Raw genomic sequence first — 23,359 nt, forward strand, 5'->3', positions numbered from 1 at the left:
AGTCATCTCTGGTAGATCATTTTGTCCAGTGTGTATGCTAACGCTTCAGCATGCAGTATGTTAAGTAATCAAAGGCTTTATCAGCAGGCAAAATAGTTTTTTCTATCAAGGGCTCTACCAACACTACCAACTGAAACAAAATGAATCCAAGACATTAAGGTTTTTCATTTTAATGTTAATTGAATTTAATGTTAATTTGATTTTAATTTAATGAAAATGTTAAAGGCTGGCTGATATAAAATCAGAGCTGTATGCATTTTTAATCATCTCATCAATAATGACTTGATTACTTTATTATTTGTGTTTGTTTGTTTTTTTGTTTTGTTATTCTTTTATTTTTCCTTATTTAAATAATGCTCTATAATTGTATGTAACCTTGATCTTTTCTTCTTTCTTTCTTTTTTCTCTTAAGAGAAGCCTAACTGTAGGGACAGGAGTTGGAAACCAGCAGTAGCTTTAATCTCTGTATGCAGAACATCAGCCGCATTAACTTGTTTGTAACCAGTTGAAGTGCCACTATGTTAATTTGCATTGTCCCTATCAAATAAAATGAATAAATAAATAAATAAAGTATGAGGATAAACCTTTTAGTAATCCAAAGTTGGTGCAGGTTTTTAGTCTATGGCCTCTAGAGTCATAACTAAAATCAACAAAACTAAATATCAATCTTCATCATATTTATTTTTCCTGTAACAGATTAAATGCATTACTGTTCCAATTTCAGTAATCACATTACAGTTACTGATGTAACAGATAGGTTGTTACTTGCGCTACACTTTTAACCTCTTTATTGGCGCAATATCTATGAAAGATTCCCCACTCGTCATGTTGGAAATATCAGAATTACAAGTTACATGGTAAATACAGCTTGGGCTCTGTCTTTATTAAGTACCTTAAAAGAAAGATTTTGTGGTCAATAACTCTGCCATTTCTTGATCGATTCCTTAGCTACTTTCAAACAAAATAAAGACAAGTCTAAGAAGCCTGCATAACAAATTTTGAGTCATTCTGACTTGTTGTTCATAAGAACACCCAAGGAAATATGGAAAACGGAGTCTTTGTTATAATATAGCAACAACTTCAAAGGGCTGTCATTTGCTCAAATCTCAACATATTATTATGTGGTTTGACAGGTCATTTTAATATGATGTTTCTGACCACCCTTACATATTTCAAGCTGATTGATTACTGTGGCATGATTTTACAATCATTTGAACTTTTTGTGCTGAAGTTCAAAAATTCAATAGTCAACTTGTGCCATTTTTTGATTTAGATACTGCAATATTTATTGGCCCAGTGAACACAAATAGGACTAGATCATACTAGAACTAATTACTCTTCTCTGGGAGTAATAAGTAAAGTAAATAATTACTTTTAAGAAAAGTAAGAGAGTATTGTGTAATTTATTACATATTTCCAGCAAGGACCCCGACACTGCCCATTACAAATCAACAGTGTAAACAAAACAAGTCTCGCAGGAAGAGAGATCTTGGAAGTATTGGCCATTCATTTGTGCCAAATGGTTAGGAGCGTCAAAATTCTGTATAATAGCCATAATGGAGGATGTCTATAAAAAAAGGTTTTTGCATAAAATTCAAAATGGCATAAAACTGTCAATGAATAATTCTAGACCTTACGGTTAGGAATTATTGGCCAATATAGCACCACTATCTGGCTGATCAGAGTTTTTTTTTTTTTGCTTCAGTAGTGAGGGAGACTTGAAACCTATTTACCAAATTTGATTGCTTTAGAGATTGAGTCAATTTGTTGGAGAGGTTTTTCAAAATAGTTGCTATTGCAAAGTTGGCCTCTGGAGGAATCTGAAGGAAGAAATTGACTCTGGGCCTCATGGCTCAGGAGTTATTGGCCAAAATGTAAAATGCTTGTTATAGCGCTACCATTTGGCCCATCTTGGTATTTTTTGTTGCCTGAGTGGTGGGGGGAAATTTGAAAGCTTTCCACCAAATTTGATTGCTCTAGGACTTAAGGTCTCTGAGTTACAGATCATTTTAAGGAAGAAGAATAAATTATTTACTTAATTACTTGTCAAGATGGATGTTCTTTTGCAGTGCATTGACAAATATTGATTGGACCACCACAGATGATAGGCATAGCATATGCAAATACATAGATTGAGTGGTATTCCACTTTAAATCTTGAAGGAAGAGCGATCGAAACAACAGATGGCAACAGAGGAGGAAGTTAAAGACGGGATATGGAGTGAAAGAGTAAGTAAAGACAGCAGAGTGGTGGGGAGGTAGAGAGCGATGCTGCTGAGGAGCCTCCCCTCCATTGTCGTCGCTTGAGAATGGAGTGACAGAGCAGGGAGGGGGGGGAGGGGTTGCTGTGGCCGCCAGCCTGTGTTGTCATGGCGAGAAGTAGGGGGTAATGACAATCTGAAAAAAAAAGCCTCACTCGCTGCAGGGCTCAACGTCAAAGGGAATGACAGATTGATAGGCATCGCACAACAGACGCATACAAAAACATGGTTGAACAAGTTAGTTCTTTTCTCCATCGCTGTCCTTCCTCCAGTGACTGCTTTTAATTCATTTTCAATACAGCCGGGTTTGTGTTTCGAGTAAACTACATTCTGCGGAATCGGTATGAGACTTTTCAATATCATCGTTTTGTACCTGTAAAGATCCACTGGCAAATAACCTTGAGTGCCTCTGCTTGTGTTGGACAAAAGTCAACTTAATCAATGGTTCAAGGATTGAACTGGGTGAAAACAATCAACATGCAACACTGTAAGATATTGGAAGTCGTCTTAGGTGGTAGATCCTGTTGCCACCGTAACCCTGACCCGCATAAGTGGCTAGAAAAAGGATGAATGGATGGATGGATGGTATTGCAGTACACGTTTTGTGCAATTTCTGCAAAGTCTGGCTTTAATAGAAATTCCAAGGGAAAATCAAATTTACTAGGTAGAACGACTTCAACGATGGTATAACATAATGTACATTCAAAAAAGCCCATCCGATTTGTTGTCAAACCAGAGTCCTTATTGTTCATACAGAAATTACACCCACCAACAGAAAGCAGAAGTTATAGTAGATATTGGTTATGACTGTGCAAGTTAGTGGGGCCAAATAACGTTTTTTTTAAGTCTCTCTATGTTGTGAACCATGGTGTGGAAAAAAAAACCCAATCAGACCCAACAAAAGTTTTGCCTCAAATATCTAGATATCAACCAAAACATTGAGGAAGAGCTAAAAAAGTCTCTTCGTTCATGATCAATCAAATATTTTGGTCTTTTAAAGAAGCCCTTTAACACCAGAAAGCCCAAGCTGTCAATGCATGTCTGTTTTGAATTTTGCAATTGAAATAGCTTTCAAGAAATGTGCAGCATTGTCCCACCATGACTTTTCCTATAGACCCAATTTCTGCACAAACAAGTCTGATAACCCTTTGAATTACAGATGATTAATTACTTAGTAATAACTACTTATTACTTGTAAGTAATAAGTAATATGCAAGTAAAAAGCTGTAATTTCCACTAACTTATTGTGGAAGAAAATTCAATATATGTATTAACAGCTGAACTGGGATCACCCCATGATGTATGGTCACCTCACTGTAACCCTTGTGCCATAACCTACTATGCCAGAGGTCTTGTTGTCAGAGTGGCTCCTGGATGTCTCTGAGATGTCTATGGAAGCTCTAACTTAAGACATAACATGTCTTGCTTCTACTCTACTTTGGTGACCTGTTTTAATGTCAGCACATTCTGTACGTCCTTGGAAGATACATAAAGGACTGGTTCAATCTCTTTCTCTTTGAAGAAGTGTACGTAGCCTCCTGCTGTGCGCATCTCTTCCTCTTGCAAGACTCTCCTTTCAAGAAATATAGATTCAAGTGAGATGAACCTCTGACTCCAGAACATTTCCTCAACACTTATAGTAGCAGTAAAAGATTGGTAATCACGAAGTATAAATATATAAGTAAAAAGGATTGTTGTCACTAGTAACTGTATTGTATGAAAGCAATATACAAGTTATCACCCATTATTTTGTAATGACTGGCTGTTATTAAGGATGTGGCTGTGATTACACTCGCCAGTGCATTACAGGGTTAATACAGACAATCACACTCACATTCATACCTATGGGCAATGTACCAGGTAATTTACCACCTGACTTACTGATGTCTTTGGACATGTGGGAGGAAACCCACGCAAACATGGAGAGAACATACAAAACCAGGACCTTCTTGCTGTGAGGCAACAGTGCTAACCATCGAGCCTCTGTGCATCATCATCATCATCATCTTCATCTTCATCATCATCATCATCATCTTATTCTTCTTCTTCACTTTGTTTGTATAGCACTATAAAAAGACTTTCACATTTCTTTAACAGTAAAATAAAAGCAACCTCACCAAACAAAACAAGAAGGCACCAGAAGATAAAAAGATGAGAATAGAGGGTAAAAATAAGCCCTCAGGATAAAAGACACTTCTGCATAAAAGCAAGTCTATAAAAATAAGTTATAAGACGTGATTTAAAAGATGATATGGATTCTGCTGGTCCTCAGGCAGGTCGTTCCAAAGTCAAAAGCCTAGTCACCTTTAATACAAGCCTAGACCTTGGCCAGAGGGACCCTGCCAGTTCCAGTTCTGATCACTGGATGATAGAGGGCTTTCTCCAGATTACTAAATGATGAAACAGCTTCATTTTATTCTCAACTGAGGGAACAAGACTGCACCACTTTTTTTTACCTTTTCATCAAAGCTTAAGTAAGCATAAAAAATTGCAAAATGTTGGGCAGCTGGCCTCATTTTGGCTTATACATCCAGCATTTTATTTGAGGCATTCCTTGAGAGTGGCTGGGCCATTCGAGTCACTAAGCTTCAAAGGTACATCTGTGTCACTGGCATAGCAATGAAAATACATAATGTGTTTACGTATGATATGGCCAAGGGGAAGCATGTAAATGGAAAAAAAAGATGGGGCCTAAAGTTGAACCTTGAGGAGCTCCGCAGATAATGGGTGTTGGAGAAGAAGAACAATTTCCTCTAGTGACGGAAAAAAGATCTATGTGAGAGGTATTGAGCTCAACCAATCACTGCCAACCCATTGAAGCCGTCAATTAAAATTGCATGGTCTACAGTGTCAAAGACTGCACTAAGACCTGAAAGGATTAAAATTGAACTTTCACAAGAATTAGCTACTAAAATAAGGTCATTGGTTGCTTAAACGAGGGCAGTCTTTGTATTATACATTGCTATAATACCAGATTGGAATTTCTCAAAAATGTTATTTTGACTCATAAACGCTTTTTGTTGGCGCAAGTTGAAGCAACTTTGTTTAAAACCTTAGATAAAAGCTGCACCCTGGAGGTTATTTGCTAGGATTTAAGGGGTCTAGGCTTTTTTTTTTTTTTAAAGGAGGGGTTGGAAGTGCCAGTTACCAGAGAGCTATTGATTATCAATAAAATGCCAGGACAAACTGTGAGAAAGTCCTCTCTTAGGAATTTTGCAGGAACACCATCAAGGCAAGTGTCAGACTTCAAATGAGACACAGTTTCTGCTAAAAACAGCCAAAACCTAGAGATTTACCTATTAGCAGAAATGTTTTTAACATTTACATTTACAAGTTACAAGTAAAAAATGTAAAAAAAAAAAAAAAAAAAAAAAATCTACGCTGGCTTCAGGACTGTGACTTGGGGAGGGGCTGATGACAGTCATTTTATTGAACACAACCCTTGGATTATGACAATTCTTGGAAATGCCATCATTACTTACAAGTGCAATTATTGTATAAATGCTGGTTACGTTGAAAACCCAATAAACAAAGTAAAAAAAAAAAAAAAAGGAAATGCCATCATTGACGAAACCCGTCTCTCAAAATGTCATCAAAGACTTGTAATCTATTTGTCCTAAATTTACACTCTCTCTTTAAGGTCTGAGTTTTCTCAGTGAGCCATAGCAGCACTTTTGTGTTTGACTTCTCAACCTTTATGAGGAGCAACAGAGTAGCTTGGCAGGTATGACTAAAAAGGGAGACCAGCTCCTCTGTACTTGATTGCATTTCTGCAGAAGTTCAAGGCAGCTGTCATTATAAAAAAACAAAAAAAAACAGCAAAAGGACAGCAAACATGGATGTGATGAAATCACTTTGAATAAGATATAGCAAATTTATAGGTTATATGTGATATACAGGTGAAAAACACTAATAGTACTGTACCGACTACTTGTTTTCATCTGATAAGTGTTAGTTGATTGATTGATTGATTGATTGTTTGATTGATTGATTGACCATATACCATATACAAATGTACATACAGTACTAAAATTCATCAGGATATCGCAATAAAGTCACATGACTTATTTCCATTGCGGTCCTGAGGTCTAGGCTAGGAGGCAGGCAGGAAAAGGGAGTGACATGTATATGCTACTAATATCCCATTTTTACACTAAAACATCTAATAAAAACATCAATATTATACAATCATGAAAATAATAAAAAAAAAAAAAACACAAGTTCAGAAACCAGTCCAAACTTAGAACTGTCCTAGAAAAGATTTGAAAAAGTTAAGATTGGAGCTGATTTTTTAAAATTATATATTTTTTTGCTGTCTTGTGAAAACCTCGTATCTCCAAAATATCAACTTTCAGGAACAAAGAAAAGCAGGCTTGTTTTTAGATTAAACACCATGCTTTTTTTTTTTCATCCTATGGGGTTTTGAAAGAGTTTCATAAACCCGATGGTTGCAGAATTGTCTCAACCTCATAGAGGAGCATGTAATCCTTCAACTAAGAGCATCACCAAACTGAAGTTTTTCACATGACATGATGCACTCCCGGCTGGTGGGACGTGTCCTGACCACTGCCGTCCACGCAGGAATTTTTCATTCGGAATTTTTGGGAATAATCCCGCTGCTCTGATTGGTTGCAGGTCTGATCCGCCTGCGCTCCAGCCCGCCTCCTCGTCTCCAGGGCGTCGAATACGTCCTCAACATCACCGCGACGGACGACAACGCCTCGGGCGGACCGCAGGCCTTGTCGTCTACGGCCCAGGTCGTCGTGGGGGTGGATGACGTGAATAATAACAAGCCTGTCTTCGAGAAGGTGAGACACACAAACGCACACGATGGTTACACGTCATTTAGTCTTGCTCATTATCCGCCTGTGTTAGGAAGCAATAAAGGTGTCGGATAGGCATCTGCTGTCCCCGTCACCATACAATCCAGCTTGCTTGCCTCTCTTTCTCTTCTCTCAATATATCTCAATGGCTTATCTCCTTATTTCCCGCACCACCGGCGTCCCCAGCCGCCCCACTTCTCACTCTCTTTCCCTTTCTTTCCCGCTTTCACCCAATCTCTTTACCTCTATCTATCCCACCCAACTCTCCTCCTTCACTCTTCTCCCTCCCTCCCTCTCTTCGGTCTCTGTCGCTTCTATTTATTAGCCTCTATCGCTCCTCTCTGGAGGAGCGATTAGCCGGCTCGACCCCCGTCTCTACTCCCCGCATCATCTCGGTCTTTTAATTAAAGCTTTGAGGGATGTGTGGGAGAAATCCCGGCCGACCCGCTCCGGTAGCGTTACGCCTCCACCTGCTTTTTTTTTTTTCTGCCCATGTCTCAATTTTAAATGAGGTGACTTTTCACGCCCCCCCCCCAGAGGTATTGCGAGCCGAGATTAGGAGCGAGGCTTGCTGAGTAAACCTTTCTCGCTCCCTCCTGGGGGAGAGCAAACGCCAAGTGTTTCCCTCCGGCTTCACCTGTTAGAGGGGGGAAGAGACAGAAGGATGGCAGACAAGATGAGAGATGGGAGAAAAGAGGAAAGAGGAGAAGAGAGCGAGAGGCAGCCCCGGTCCAGAGTGTTTCATATGCTCTGTATGCTCAATTGTCTCTCCCAGGACTCTCCTGCTGGCTTCATGCTCCAAGTCTGTGATTCATTCTTTTCTTTCTGCTGGCGGGTTGCCAATCGCAACGGACAAACAAGCCCCCCCCCCCCTCATTCTGAGCCAAAGAGAGAAAGAAAAAAAGACAGAATGAAAGAACAAAGGAATCAAAGACAGAGATAAATGAAGATAAAAAGACAGAACACCCAAATGAAAGCAAAAGAAAAACAGAAAAACAGAAAGAAAGGAGATGAAAGAAGAACAATAAATGGACAAACAAGGCTATATTTTGTGTTTTTTGAGTCAAAGAAAGAAGAGAAAAGATAGAACAAAGGGATGGAAGGCAGAAAGGGAGAGGAACATCGAGAGTAAGAGAAATAAAAGAAATGGAGACACCGAAAGAAAGAAAGAAGGAAGGAAAGAGAGAAAGATAAAGAGAGTGGAGGAGTGTTGGTTTCGCAGACAGCGGGGCGTCCGCGGTTAGTTGCCGTTTCCTGCTTCTTCTGCTGGTGTCTGTTGCTGGCAGCCAGCAGCAGGACATCGCAACAGAGAGGGCCTTTTATCTTGTTTTGATGCCCCAATCCCAGACCATGCTGTAGTCTCTCTGGAGCTCAGGGCTGAATCAGTACGCCGAGAGAGACAGAGTGAGAGACAGAGACAGAGAGAGAGAGACAGACCCTGGGGTCTCTCTGATACAGCCAGGTCTTGAATTTCCCCAGTGGTGCAAACTTTTGCAAACCACACATCAGAAAACACACACACACATTTGTATTACCATACTCATGAGGCGCTTCCATTCACTACCTTTATTTCTTAACCCTCAACACTCAACCTGTTCTCATATCGGTTCTGGAGCTGTAGTTTCGAAAAGTGAGGCACTGTAATTTCGCATGGTTCCTTAGTGAAACAGGAGCAGCAGGTCACATGACTGAAATGGACAGTAGTTTGACGTCAAAACAGTGTGGAGGTCAGGGTAGAGGATGAATGCATATATTTGCCTTTCATGGTTCGAGTCCCACTCATGCAGAAAAGTTTTCAGCAGTGGGTAAAGTTTTAATAGTCAGCGAAAGGTCTTATTTAACCATAACCAAAACCTTACCGCAACCTTAACCAAGTTGTTTTAGTTGCCTAACCTTGGACTCGGCCCCAGTTGGCCTTTCACTCTGTTTCCAAAGAATGTGAAACTCATCCGGCTATCCAGTTATAGAGAGACAGAGACTTCTCGCCAGCGAGCATGGCGTCCTGTCTACATAGGTCATTTGATTGGATGGCCATTGGTGCTGTGCATCTCAACATTGTCATTACATTACATCACATTGTGTCATTTAGCATAATTGTAAGCTTATTGTAAGTCGCTTTTGTCCAAAGCGACTTACAGTAAGTGTATTTTTTCAACAGTAGTAAAACCAACTGTGCATGACAGTCTTCATCAGCTAAGCCTTTTAATAGGAATAAGTAGCATTCATTTAATTTTTTTTTTTAAAGAAGGGTAAGAAGGCAGGTTAGTTCAAGAAGGGTCCAGGTGTAACCTGAAGAGTCTGTCTGGAGTAGTGCAAAGAGCTAGCCAAAATGGCAACTCCCAAAACTCCACAACTAAAGTTGTTGACCTTTGCTGCTGCTGTTGCAATGGATGACCGTTCTAAGAAACACAAACCTAACTGTATTGGTAGGGCATGTTTGTGGCCAGACTTTATGCTTAAAGGAATAGTTCACCCAAAAATGAAAATTCTGTCATCATCTACTCACCCTCATGCCAGTTGAAACACAGGTGAAGTTTGTCCATATAACACACAGGGAGGTTGCCAGCACAACTCCATAGCAGCCTTCTCCAAAACAACTGAAGTCAGTGGGGACCAGTTCTTCAGAGTTCCAAAAAGACCTACAGTATATTTACACCATCATTTAGTGCAAATCTTAACTACAGCTGATTGATTTGCAACAAATAATGGTGTATAGGTCTTTCTATTCACAGTGTGATTGTTTGGCTGTTTTTGTTTTGGAGCTCTAAAGAACAGGTCCCCATTGACTTCAGTTGTTTTGGAGAAGGCTGCTACCAAGTTGTGCTGGCAACCTCCCTGTGTGTTATATGGACTAACAAATTTCACCTCTGTTTCATTTGGCATGAGGGTGAGTAGATGATGACAGAATTTTCATTTTTGGGTGAACTATTCCTTTAAGCTTTGGAGGGTCCATCTATTACAATGATGGCTTACGCAAGGCAGTATCCAGTAGTTGTTGGAATTATCTGTTGCAGAGTGCATTGGATGTTCAACAAATAAGCAATCAGGTCAGAGACAAATAAAGTCCATTCTTTGACTGAAACGGTGTGCCCTGTCAACTACTCCAAAGCAGACAAAAAGGAAATCATAAGGCAAAACTTTCTCCATTGTGCTTTGTAGAAGGGTGTAGCAGCTTAGCAAGTGGCTTGTTGTTTTTATCTTGCTCCTTAAAGTGTTTGCAGACTCTGCAATTTTGTCTGTCTTAATGCCGCCCCAGACATATTTTTCACGTCTGGGAAAAATCCTTTGTTGTGAACGATCGTTGGCAGTCTTTGCTTGTTCAGTGTGACAAGGTCAAGAACAGCTGATTCACGGAGTCCTAGGTGCCAACACAGTTCTGGCAGTGTCAGGAATTTGGGCCCATATTCGTGCAGTGTGACCAGTGCCACAACACTATTCTGGCGAGTGACTAATGGGGACACAGTAGGAAAGACGACATATTGGCGCACCGGCTGTATAAAATGTAAACAAAGCATTGCATGCAAACATGTCCAACTCAAAAAGAAAGTGTGACAACGGTACCAAAATCCATTGGGATACAATAAAAGAGCGTAGACTCCTCTTTTTGGGCTTCTCAAGGCAAAACTAGACCGTTATTACCACCACCGCTTGCTGTTTTACTGACACCATTTTTCACTTTTGTTTGGCATCAGACATGGGACATCAGAGCTCAGTCAGGGTGCCTTCGGCTAACGTAGGACGCAGCCTCGTCATTCAACCAATCACACAATAGGACAGTTTGACATTAAGTGCGCAAAACGCAAAAGATGGTCACAATCGCACAGTCTGCAAACACTTTTATTGGATGAGGAAGTTTGCTGGACCAAATGAGGACATGTGTGAATTCACTGTGAGATGAGTCTATATCCAAGCAATCTCAGAACCCATCGCCTATCGGTCTGACGACGATTAGACTCTGGGGGTGACGGCCAATATTTTGGGGGTTTCCGGTGTAGCCAGTGGACATCCGGGCCAAGACTTCCTCTTCTGTACGCCGGTCATTGTTTACAGTCCGATTAGCAACTTGACTTGTTTCTTTTATTACACGAGTCGAACGTTTCTCCACACAATACACAAACATCGATACTTTTTGTAGGTGTTTTAGGTCCAGACGACATTTCGGCTAATCTCTATAAACAGATATCTGCATATGAGACGTCGTCTCTCAACTCCAACTCCATTCTCGCGTCTCAAGTTGCTAATCGGACTGTAAACAATGACCGGCGCACGGAAGAGGAAGTCTTGGCCCGGATGTCCGCTGGCTACACCGGAAACCCCGAAATATTGGCCGTCGCCCCCAGAGTCTAATCGTCGTCAGACCGATAGACGATGGGTTCAGAGATTGATCTCCAAGCAGTCGCTGGTTCCCAACGCTCAATTCAAATGGCCTACTGAACACAGTGTTAAACAGACGTCCAGTCGAAGGTAGAATGCTCGCGAGACTTGATCGCGAGGCTATGCTAGCCTAACCTTAACCAAAGTTGTAGCTTCCTAAACGTAACCCGAAGCTTAACCATAGTTGTTTTAGTTGCCTAACCCTCGCATGTCACTGCTGCTTAATTGATCCTCTGAAGAACAGCCCCTGTGTAGTAGTAGTAGTAGTATTTTTTTCAGTCATCACACACAATACAATAAGTATAAACAGTATACAATATAAAATCTAATATATAATAAGTATAAGCAGTCTAGACAGTATAAACAAAATCAACAATCTATGTATTAAGTAGTGACTGAAAAGGCACAGGCAGAAGCATAATGCCTATATATTCCTATCCTACATGCTTATCAGTTTAAGCTACCCTCCAGAAATGAAAAATAATAATAAAATAAAAATCATTCACACTTGTAACCCTCAAAAATAGCTTTATAAACCATTCTTTTGAAAACCAAAAGCGAGTTACACATTCTTAAATTTATATTAGCATTGTTCCATAATTTAACCCCAACAATAGAAATACATCTCCTTTTAATCCCTTTTTTTTTTTTTTAGCTTTTTGTACGGTAAACTTACAAACATCTCTCAAATCATATTTACACTCCTGCATTGAAAAAAACCTTTGTACACAGTCTGGGAGTGACTTTGTTTTAGCTCTGAACATTATGTGCATTATTTTATAATATACCAAATCATTAAATTTCATAGCATGGGATTTTATAAACAGTCGATTAGTGTGATCATAGTAACCAGCCTTATTAATAATACATATGGCTCGTTTTTGTAGTAAGACTATTGATTTTATAGTCATTTTAAAGGTCGACCCCCACAATTCCACACAGTAAGATATGTAAGGAAGTATAAGTGAGCAGTAAATTATATACAAGGCCTTATGATTTATTATATCCCTAGATATATACAGGATTGCTATGGACTATTGACTTTTTCCTTAATTTTTCCATCTTCCTGTGGAAGATGAGAATGTGCGATAGATGCTGTATATGTACCTTTTTTCATTCATTCATTTTTCATTCAACCTTTATTTAGATCTCGGAGAGCATGGAGGGTATACCCTCATTTGCAATGATGCTGAGAGTACAGAGTAAAATACACATAAAATACAACCAACGAGAAAACAAACAGACAACAGAACACACTTACCTGACTATATTGCCTGTGCCGAAATTCACAATTTGTTAGGATTTACCTGATTCTTTGAACAACAGATCATGCATAAGAATAAAGAATAAACATTGTATGTATTATATACTACCCAGAAGACACATACCTGACTAGACCTGCCTGTGTTGACTTCTATTTTTCTAGCTACTTACCTGATCCTGTATTTAGCAGTTCATGTGGAAGAGATATTAGAGACGTGTGTCATACACTCAATCAAAATACACCTACTGAACTATACTAAACGATTCTGACTCCTAGCAATTATGTTGATACTTACCTATTCGATTGGATAACAGCTCCTGAGGAAGAAAGAGAAAATAATTGGAGGTGGTACATTATACTTACCCGATGATACCTATATATGATTCACTTCTCCTGCTGTGCCATACAAAGATTCCTGCTGAAAGAAAATAAAGTGTTATTTTTGTTGTGCGTGCCATGTTATTAATCCAGTACGGCTTGATGTGGGAGTGGTGTTTGGCTGACCTTGTGATTATAGTGGCTGCGGGCCTTGAGGCGCACACACCTTATAATGGTCCTCTCCTTGTATTCAATGTTTTTTGTGTATAATTCAATGTATTGAGCTAATGCGTGCCATGCATGGGTTGTCTTCTAACAATCTAGGCGCTATTTTCCGGCCTACAGACCCTCTGCATGGTTTGATGTCTATTGTCCTTTAGCAATAGACCTATGCGCGGCACTTCTCGTCTTCACCTTACTCCCTTGTGGGGGTCAGAATGATCGCTCCTTTGAACAGCAAAATATGATTATTGAGGATAACTCATGGACACAGGATGAGAATACGCTCATTTTGATAACACTAATAACACTCTCTTAGAGCACAGGCAGGCTTTACAATCAATATCTGGACAGGGTTAATAGGCATAGAGAAGGTGGGAGGACGACGTGGATCGCCATCTCTTTAGGCCAGTGCAAGTGAATCGTAATTCTAATCTTAACCTTAAACCCAAATCCTAAACTATTAACTATAACGTCCTCACTTTGGAGGACTTTCCTCATCTTTTCATCCTTGCAATTAAGGACATTTGATCTCATAAACACAGAATGACAAGAATACGCACACATTTTCACAATTTTTTTTCTCTCTCTCACTCACTCTCCCTGACAGACTCTCTAACAAATACACACACAACATTTTGTAGAGGAGACTCATTATGGGATCCTGTTACAGGACCTATGCGAAAAAAACACCAAAAAATAACACCAACAAAACCCCAAAACAAACAAAAAATAATAAAAAAAAATAAAATAAAATAAGAGCCCAGCCAGCCACTGAGGAGCAGCGGGAAGTGAAAGACAGAGAGAGGGGAGAAAAGAGAGAGGAATGGTAGGAGAGAGAAGGGGAATTGCTGGAAGACCAAAGATAGAGGTAAAAAAGCCAAGAAGACAGGAGGCAAAGGGGAGTGAGGTTGGCGAGGTACAGCGGGAGGGAGGGTAGGAGGAGAAAGTGAGGGCTAGAAAACGAAGGGAGGGAGGGCAGTGGTTCAGGATAGAGGAGTGGAGAACAGAGGAGGGAGGGAGGAAGGAAGAAAGGAAGAAGGTAGCGAGTGAGTTAAGGGGGGCAGATAAAAAAAAAATGAGCTCCCTTGTCATTAATTAGATGTCAAAGGAGCAAAGCATCAAAGAGCAGTGCTGTGGGATTCCTTCAATTCTGTCTGTGGCACATCAGCATCAACGCTCCAATGAGACAAAGAGAAAAAAGACAGAAAGAGATGATGGGACAGAAATAGAGAGAAAGATAAGAGAGAGAGAGAAACCCAGGCAGTGTTCAAATGAGAATAATAAAGCTCTGTGTGTCTGTAACAAGTTCCATGACCATCAGTATCCTAGAGGACCAGTAGCTGGAATGCCTAGTGTCACAGGTGTCCTCTAAGATTATGCCAAGAATTTACATAGACTTACAATGGAGACAGAGGCATGAGAAGTGTAGGTTAAATGTTGGCATAATGTCTTTAGTTTAAATGTAGGCTAGTGTATATCATAGTTTTTGCTTAGAGTTGTGCACGATGCCTACACTACACCTACACTACACTGGATTTAGTGTGTCAAGTGTGGACGCTCCAGGTAGGCATTGCAGGAACTAGTTCTCTATGACAGTGATTCTCAACCTTTTTTTATATCAAGGACCCCTAATTTAGTCCACATTTGGACCCGAATCTGAGAATATTGTTATTGCTAGATATGATTTTGTCCAGAATTCCATGACTATCTGTATTGTAGGTAGAGAGATAACAGAGAAACTATGATCAAAACAGTCATTCTTCTACATTCTCTAATTGTGTTAACGTCTTATAAATGAAATAATGGTGAAATTTTATAATTTATCAATTTGCTGGGGACACCAAGGAACCCCCTCAGGGACCCCTGGTGGTCCCCGGACCCCACGTTGAGAACCACTTCTCTACGATAATCCAACTTCATAGCTAGGTGTGTGTGTGTGTGTGTGTGTGTATGCATGTTGTCTGAGCTTCCATTTTGGGTGTTTAAAGCCCCTGCGTGCAGAACATTTACCTGAATATGTCTCAAAAAAGTTTTAAGAGCATAGTATAATTGCTGTAGAAATGAGACCATCGCAGTGAAGATTGGATTATTCTTTGTGTTGCTTTCTATATGTTTATTTTATGTCTCCGCGGGTACAATTTAGCATGACTTATGGAACAAAGATCAAAATATAAAGAGGAGTCCCTTATTGCTCTGCTTGGAAACAAACAGGCATCTGTTGCTGTAGTTGTAGTTACTACAGTCCTGGAATAATCAGGACAACCACATCATTCATCGATGTATTGTCAAGAAGAGTAGACCCACTCTACTATATGGCTATGCTCCTGTAGGTTAGCTGTCTTTCAGTATAGCAGCTTGTTAGCCAAAATCTTCAGCATCTCTTAGTTCCTGCTTTGCTAGCTCAATGGGTTAGGGTTAGCAAAGTTTTTTTTTTTTTTGTTACACAGATTAGCCATTGCAGTTACAAACACGTGACACAAACACTCAATAGGCGGTGAGAGAGTACTTATTTGTTAGCATTCAATTAAAATTGCTTTCAGTCGTCTCCTAACAATTCAACAATTGCCACAGCTAGCAAGCAGCTATTGAGTGTTGCATAAGGTCTGCCACTTTCTTTTCTTTTCTCACTCATTATTGTGTCTTCATGTTACTCTTTTTGTCCCTCCAATAATCTGTCTTTAAACAAATTCCACCACCCACACTTCTCTTATTTCTAGTTTGCCAAGGGAGTATTGATCCAAGTTGCTTCATGTTTCCATTGCTGTGGTCTCCTTTGTTCCTCCCACCTATCCCCTGTCCCCTGTCCCCTCTGTCTCTTCCTCCTCAGTGTCAGCAGTACCGAGAGAGGACGTCGGTCCTGGAGAACCAGCCAGCGGGGACGTTCGTCCTCCAGGTCCATGCCGTGGACGCCGACGAGGGCTCCAACGGCAGGGTCACATACGGCTTCATGCACAAAGACTCCACCGTGCCTGCCTTCAGCATACACCCCGACACTGGTATTGAAACACACACACACACACACACACATCCAGATAAGTGCACGCGGATTTATCCCAATGAGAATTATGACGTTATGTCAGTTCCATTTAGCGTATGCATCATCGTTATAGCTCTAGACAGCATGTAGGGTGTCTGCAAGTTTCATCAAGTTGAACCTGCAATAAGCGATATCAGACCTTATAAACAATTCTGAAACTAATGTGTGCTATGTGGAGATTTCACTGAGACATAATGATATAAACCAATATACATAGGGGGCAGCTGTGTTGCTGTTTTCACCTCTTTTCTAAAGCTTGTTGTCAAATTCCAGAACGAAGCTCCTCCTGGCCCATTCAGTAGCTTTTCATTTTTTTCAAAACTAGCTTTGCTCCTCCCTCGCTGTTTAAAAGTGGCGTTCACCCCCCCCCCCATTCCAGAAAAAAATTATTGTACTGGTGCTTGTTAAACATAAACTTGCTACCTGCCTCTTCACTTGTCATTGTGGGACAGCAGGAGAAAGATCAGTCAAAGTGAGACTAGTAACCGGCAACACTTCTCCGCAGGTATGTTTAGCTTATGCCTTTATGCATGGTGCTTTGCAATGTATGGACTTGATAGGCCTCCGTAGTGCAGTGGCTTTGCTGTGTGTTATTTACAAATGGGTTGTGGTTTCCATCGCCATATAGTGGTCAGAAAATTTTGCTTATTGCAGCTTTAAAGCTAACACGTTGAAAGACCTTCTTAATGCCAGTGAGAATTAAATATAAACGTAAAGTCGCCACAATAAACATGAAATTGAATTGTAGACCTATCAAGAGTCTGTTTGACTGGGCTGAATTCTCACTGGAAAAACTATGTGCCAAGAAACCAAAGCATTTTGAACTGAATTTAAGACAAAAAAAATGCTTTATTTAACTGTAATCAGGACCTTTAACACTTTGACTTCAAATAATATAATTGAAAACATTTTAATAATTGTGTAACACTCAGAGGACATGATCTCTGGATGCAGTATAAGGGTCTTGTTAATCCACAGCCTAATGACTACATGTAAATAAGCCTCCAGTGTCTTCAACTTGCTTTTACTAGCCTTCAGAAACCAGATCTTAAAAGAAAAAAAAATCCTCTTTAACTTTGTTTTGGATACATATGTCAGTCTAATTCATTGTATTCATGGCTTTTGAAAGAAAATGGAATAAGGCAGCTGTGACCACATTCAATCTTTTTTGTATGTATTTATCTAACCCTAACCCTTAATGAAATATGCTATTCAGTAGGCATTAATCACTAAATGTTGAGAGAGAAAGAAAGAGTGAACAGGGAGTGTTTTTTTCATAGATGGTTTAGGGCTGAAACTTTTAAGTGGACTCCATAAATGTTTTCTTTTATCTTTAGAAACATTCCTGCCATTTGGAATCCAGCCATACTTTTTATGTTTTGTGTTAACAAAAAAGGTTCAAGTGCATTCACAGACATTATAAAGAAGCTAAACTTCATAACATGCTGGTTGTGTTTTCCTAGTTGTGTCAATTGGCAGTACACTTACATTTTTTGCAAAAGCAAACAGAAGTAAAATACGTAGACTCTACTTGTGATGTTGCAATCATGTTCTTTTACATGGTGAGTACAAAATTGCCATAAGTCCATCTGCAATTTTAGATGTGTCAACTTAAAATAAAAAAAAATCTGCAGACTCCTGCACACTGTCTTCACTTCACGGTTTTATTTCATGATGCAACGTTTCGGTCAATTTTATATTTATCTTTCCGCTCTGACGCACCTGGCACACACATATGGTTGTACAAAGACTATTTTTTAAGAGATGTGTCAAGTTCAATTTCATCCCTTTCCACAAAAACACATCAGCAGGCATCCACGCTATGTACCATGGTAAAATTTAGCAAGGTACATTTAACAATGGTCTCTGTGGTAATTTTCAAGCCATAATTGATGGGGAATCTTTCACCTAGTCAGAGGCTATTGAGTGTACCGACTTTTACTGTGGTTAAAAACTTCTTTAATTTGTAAATTGCTCCTTAAACGCAACACAAAGCACATCTGATGTTTTGTTACTCCCAACTTTTAGAGTCATTAAGTGAAATAAACATCACAATATCCAATATGACAATATGTTCCCTAGGGCACCCGGTTGCATCCGAATGAATGGTTGTTGGCAACACTATTGAGGAAGGCGGTACTTTGAACACAGGCAGCAAGGTGGTGTTTTTAGCACTTTCTTAATAACTATTAGGCCAAATCACATCACACAAAGGGTCTTTGGTGTCTCTTCGGCTCTGTGGAGAATCCATTAGCAAAGGCAATCCAAGGGCCATATACTGCAGCAGAGAGCTTGTAAACTAGTGCATGAGGTAAGATACGTCCCCATGCTCGTTTTGCAACATTGAGTCTGGGTTACATTTGTGTTTTAAAGGTACTAGGTCATGGCAAGACATGACACTTCTGTACCAACAATTCTTCTGGTGGCCCAGGACATAATGTAAACATCATCACTACAATTATTCTTAGTTTCACTTTAGATTGGACTTTCTGAAACATCGTCTCTCCTCTCCTTTCCCACTCGTTTTCTCCTCTTCAGTGCGAAGACTTTAAGAGTGGCAACAGAGCAAATCATTTTAGTGTTAGAGGAGATCAAGAACACTCGTATCGGTCGGCCTGATCGACCGCTCTGTCTCTGTGTCTCCAGGAGTGATCGTGACGGCCAGGAAATTTGACCGCGAACGCCAGCGGGAGTACGCGGTGACGGTGACCGCCACCGACCAGGCGGCCGACCCGCTGATCGGCATTTGTCAGCTCAACATCCTCATCCTGGACCAGAACGACAACAGTCCCAAGTTTGAGAACCTCCGATATGAGTGTGAGTGCTGTACATGCGTAGTAGGATGTAAATGACAGCAAATACCAGGGGTCAGAGAACGACTCACACTCTTTCCTTGTGCTCTCCTCCCATAGACTTCCTTCGTGAGGATACCATGATCGGCACTAGTTTCTTGCGGGTGGCGGCGCACGACGATGACTTCGGCACCAATGCAGCCATCACCTACTCTATGTCCAATGAACAGCCGGAGTACCTCAGGGTCAACCCCCTGACTGGCTGGGTGTATGTCAACCAGCCCATTTCTCAGGTACGCACACACACACACACACACACATACACACACATACACACAGAGGCAAACACAGAATATACAAGTGGCTATACTTGAGATATAATTTCAGCTTGATGCCTGATGGCCCTGAGACTACAAGCCTATACACCTTATACAACAAGTTTGCCAGTTGCTACACATTAAGGAGTTTTTGCTGTGTTGGTGATATAGAGGTTTTGCAGTGTACTTGGAAATGTACTGTGACAGAGGCAAGAGGAGTGCTTGGCGATGTATGGCACCTGTCTTTTGAAACCAGACAGACGTGTGGGCGGCTGACCTTATTTCCCCTGTGGGGATTAATACAGTGAATCTATCTATCTATCTTAACCTCCGTAGCACTATTTAATCTCTTTGGAAAAGAGGTTTTTGCAAACACGATTTGGATGTCCTTTGGGCTAATAATGCTAATGACGGCACTCCAAATTGCACAAAAGCACTATGGGGACACTGCACAATAACTTAATTTTGATTGCAAGGGCTCAAGAGATGCTAGTGATGAGCAGTGAATTACTACTAATACGTGGCCAACAAAGCAGGTACATTTGGGTTCAAGGTCTTTATTGCTGATGATGAGAGCAGAGGACTAGTGGCCTGCAACAGAGAGGCAGCCTGAATATGTGATCATGCCCTCACTGGAGCCTTTCCTCGGCGTCTGGAGAAATACTGCCGCTGACAATTTCTTCACTCCGCTGCCCCTCACCCACCAGCTGCAAGCAAAGAAAACAATCTTGGTGGGAACGTTGAACAAGCAATAGAGGGAAAACAGAAGTCTGTGCCTCGGTTCAGCACCACAGTGATGAAAGCCCAAAAAAGCAACACTCACCATCTACCAATGCCAACAGCGATGATTGTCTGTATCCTCGGCACCATGCATCTAACAGTAACACTTGGCAACATCCCAGTAAATCTGCCTGAGAGAGTGGCACACAAGAACATATCCGAGTTTTCAAGGAACAGAGTTTCTCCAGTAATGAGCACTCTTGCATAAAATATATTAAACAAGCAGGCGCTGCCTACACATTATTTATTTTATCCCCTACTGATAGGAAGATCTATTTTCCTTAATTGTTTAGAGCAACGGTTGAATAGTGAAGCTGCAAAACTCCATGTGAACAATGTGTAAGTTTGTTTAAAAACAAGGTGAAGTAGACGTACGAAGATCAGCTCCACACTATAACTTCACTCAGGGATTTGAAACACTGACAGAAAAAGACAGACAAGTTCGTGGGTGAACAATGTGATTTTTGAAATGCTGACTCAAAGTCAAAACAAGCTCATATGGGGCTGAAAGTAGACACAACGTTGATAACATGGTGTGTATAGCAACGTTTTCTCATTGGCTTTGAAGACATGAACTTAGGGATGTCATTCAAGCTTGTTTTTTTCCTCCAACCCTTGCCAACCAACATCGGGAGTACCGATTCTGGACAAGTACTTTTCTTGCCTTACCAACACAGTAATTTGTCCTGATTTTTGAGACCGAAGTGGAATAAGTGCTTCTGCTAGGGTTACAAAATTATTCCACAGTGGGATCTGGCAGGCTTCAGCAAATACACCCTATGCATATCCTGAAGTATGTCTATTTTTACCCAAATGGAACACATTTCAGTGACGTCAACCTATTGCTGTGGCATTGGGGCAGATGACAGGTAAATTGATTCAGGCGCAGTAGAGTCGGGACTGCATTAGGAGATCAAATCTCTGTGCTTTAGAATCAGGATATTTAGTTAATCTTTAGGGAAGCTTTCATTGTCACTGTGTTGTGCAGATCCAAAACATAAGAATACACCGCCATGCTCTTCTCTTCTCTTCTCTTCTCTTCTCTTCTCTTCTCTTCTCTTCTCTTCTCTTCTCTTCTCTTCTCTTCTCTCCTCTCCTCTCCTCTCCTCTCCTCTCCTCTCCTCTCCTCTCCTCTCCTCTCCTCTCCTCTCCTCTCCTCTCCTCTCCTCCTCTCTTCTTGGGCTTTCTTCCACAGAGGACCTACATCACCAGGGAAATTGTTGCTACAGACGGTGGGAACCGCAGCAGTTCGGTGGAGCTGGCTGTCACCATCACCAACGTGAAGAACCAGCCTCCACAGTGGGACAAAGACAGCTACAACGTTGTCATACCGGAAAACACTGTCCGAGACACACCCATAGTGGTAAGATGGGGTGGGGGTGGAGTAGTTGGCACAAATGGAAAACACAAAAGCTGCACCTACATATGTGTGCCTGTATATATACAGTATATATATAATGAGAGGATAGTTTCAAGCTACGGAGCTCCATTTTTGTCTGTAGTACGGATGTATCCAATCAGCCACTTTTGATTATTCATAGGCATTTACTTTTTTTTATACCACTAACACATCGAAAATTAATTGACAGAATTTCCTCAGGATCTCGTGGAAGCTATTAAGTTCATTAAAGTTGTTGATGAATATTTCAGAGCGAGCGATAGAAACGAAAACGAGAGCGTGTGTTGCTTGTGTGCGTGAGAGATGGCGATAGAGCGAGGAAGAGAGAAAAGAGACGGAGAGAGAGAGAGAATGAGGCTCCTACTGCACAGTGTGTTAATCGAGGTGGCAGATCAATGTTGATTTGACTATTATGTGAAGATGTAATGACTCTCAGTGGGTCGTAATAGCTCTACCATGGAAATTTAGGGGTTTTACAGCCGAAATCAGCACGCAGGCAGTCACGTTTGCTAACACTGCATGCCTGATAGGGTGTCTCATTACTGTAGCTGCTCTGCACCGCAGGTTGAATGGATATGGCTAGGTCACCCATAGGCGAACCGCATCATATGCGAGACAGCGTTTTTGATTTTAATTGGGGTGTATGTGGCACTGGCTTTGAGTAGCCTCTCCTTAATTAGTTTAGGGAGAATGCAGAATTGAGAGCGTGGCGTTCTTCTCTTTGATCCCACGGGATTTCGGCGGGTTGTTGTCAAGTCTAACAGTTTCAGACGTACCGGCTTAATATTTTTAGTGTTCATCATTACGGGCTTTAAAGCAGTTTTTCCACTTTGGCAGATTATTTTTTCCGCTATTTAGAATGCACACCTCTGTGGAAGTTCAGCGGCAGCCGACCTCGTTCCGTTCCGTACTCTTTTGTTCCGTTCCACACTGTCCTGAGGATCTACTGTCATTGCCGGCATTCAGCATTTTTTCCATCTCTAAGTATTCATAATTGCAAACATTGCAAAAATTAAAGGAATACTGGATCTTTTTGGGATCTTCTTTACCCAGTATCTGACTAGACTATTTTTTTTGGGGCATTTTTGCCTTTGACAGTTCAAAGCAGAGATAGACAGGAAAGATTCTATGTCTTGTATGGCCTGTTTGCTATGTCTGTGCCTGTCTTTACTAATGTTTTAACTCTGTTTATATTTGTTTATCTGTATTGCTGCTATTTTGTGTGTGCCTCTGTGTCTTTTGGCAGGTCTTTATTGTAAAAGAGAATGTGTTCTCAATAACCTACCTGGTAAAATAAAGGAAATAAATACATAAATAAATAAATAAATAGATTGAGAGAGAGAGAGAGAGAAGGGGAAGACATGTGACAAAGGTCCTGGGCCGGATTCAAACCCAGGACCCAGGACCCAGAAGCCAGGGAATTGCAGAACGACGGTGTGAACTTTAGCCCACTGACCCATCATCGTCGAAGTAAGAAAGTTGTTGCTGCTGGGTGGTTAGTTAATTTTAATGTCGCCTCTAAACCAGCCAGACTTAAAGTAGACATAAAATTGGACAAAAATAATTAACTTTATATGGCAGAAGATCTCTCATACTGCTAGACTTCACGCCTAAGTTGTTTTGCGTACACAGGACATGAGAAGTTTTTTGCATTGTTGCTGTGTAATGGACTCAACTAATTATAGATAGAGATTTTCTGTTAAGAAGTTTTGATAAGAATTTGGATTACTGAAATGTTTATCTTCATACTTTGGATAATCACCTATGGTTACT

General features: G+C 40.7%; 1 protein-coding gene across 1 annotated transcript in view; it reads left to right on the plus strand.

Annotated features, from left to right (window-relative positions):
• The window catches only part of LOC139639905 (neural-cadherin-like), a 143,110-nt gene that overhangs the window by 70,733 nt on the left and 49,018 nt on the right, over window positions 1-23,359 (plus strand). Inside the window, exons 8-12 of the mRNA XM_071514058.1 lie at window positions 6,896-7,068; window positions 16,089-16,257; window positions 18,945-19,115; window positions 19,211-19,383; window positions 21,383-21,550. Coding sequence (XP_071370159.1) covers window positions 6,896-7,068; window positions 16,089-16,257; window positions 18,945-19,115; window positions 19,211-19,383; window positions 21,383-21,550 — 854 coding nt within the window. The remainder of the gene's footprint in view (window positions 1-6,895; window positions 7,069-16,088; window positions 16,258-18,944; window positions 19,116-19,210; window positions 19,384-21,382; window positions 21,551-23,359) is intronic.

Source organism: Centroberyx affinis, unplaced genomic scaffold (genome assembly GCF_046629955.1).
Source record: "Centroberyx affinis isolate AG114_WGS23_722 - 3 ecotype Tasmania unplaced genomic scaffold, CSIRO-AGI_Caff_v1 ptg007910l_1, whole genome shotgun sequence".
Classification (NCBI taxonomy): domain Eukaryota; kingdom Metazoa; phylum Chordata; class Actinopteri; order Beryciformes; family Berycidae; genus Centroberyx; species Centroberyx affinis.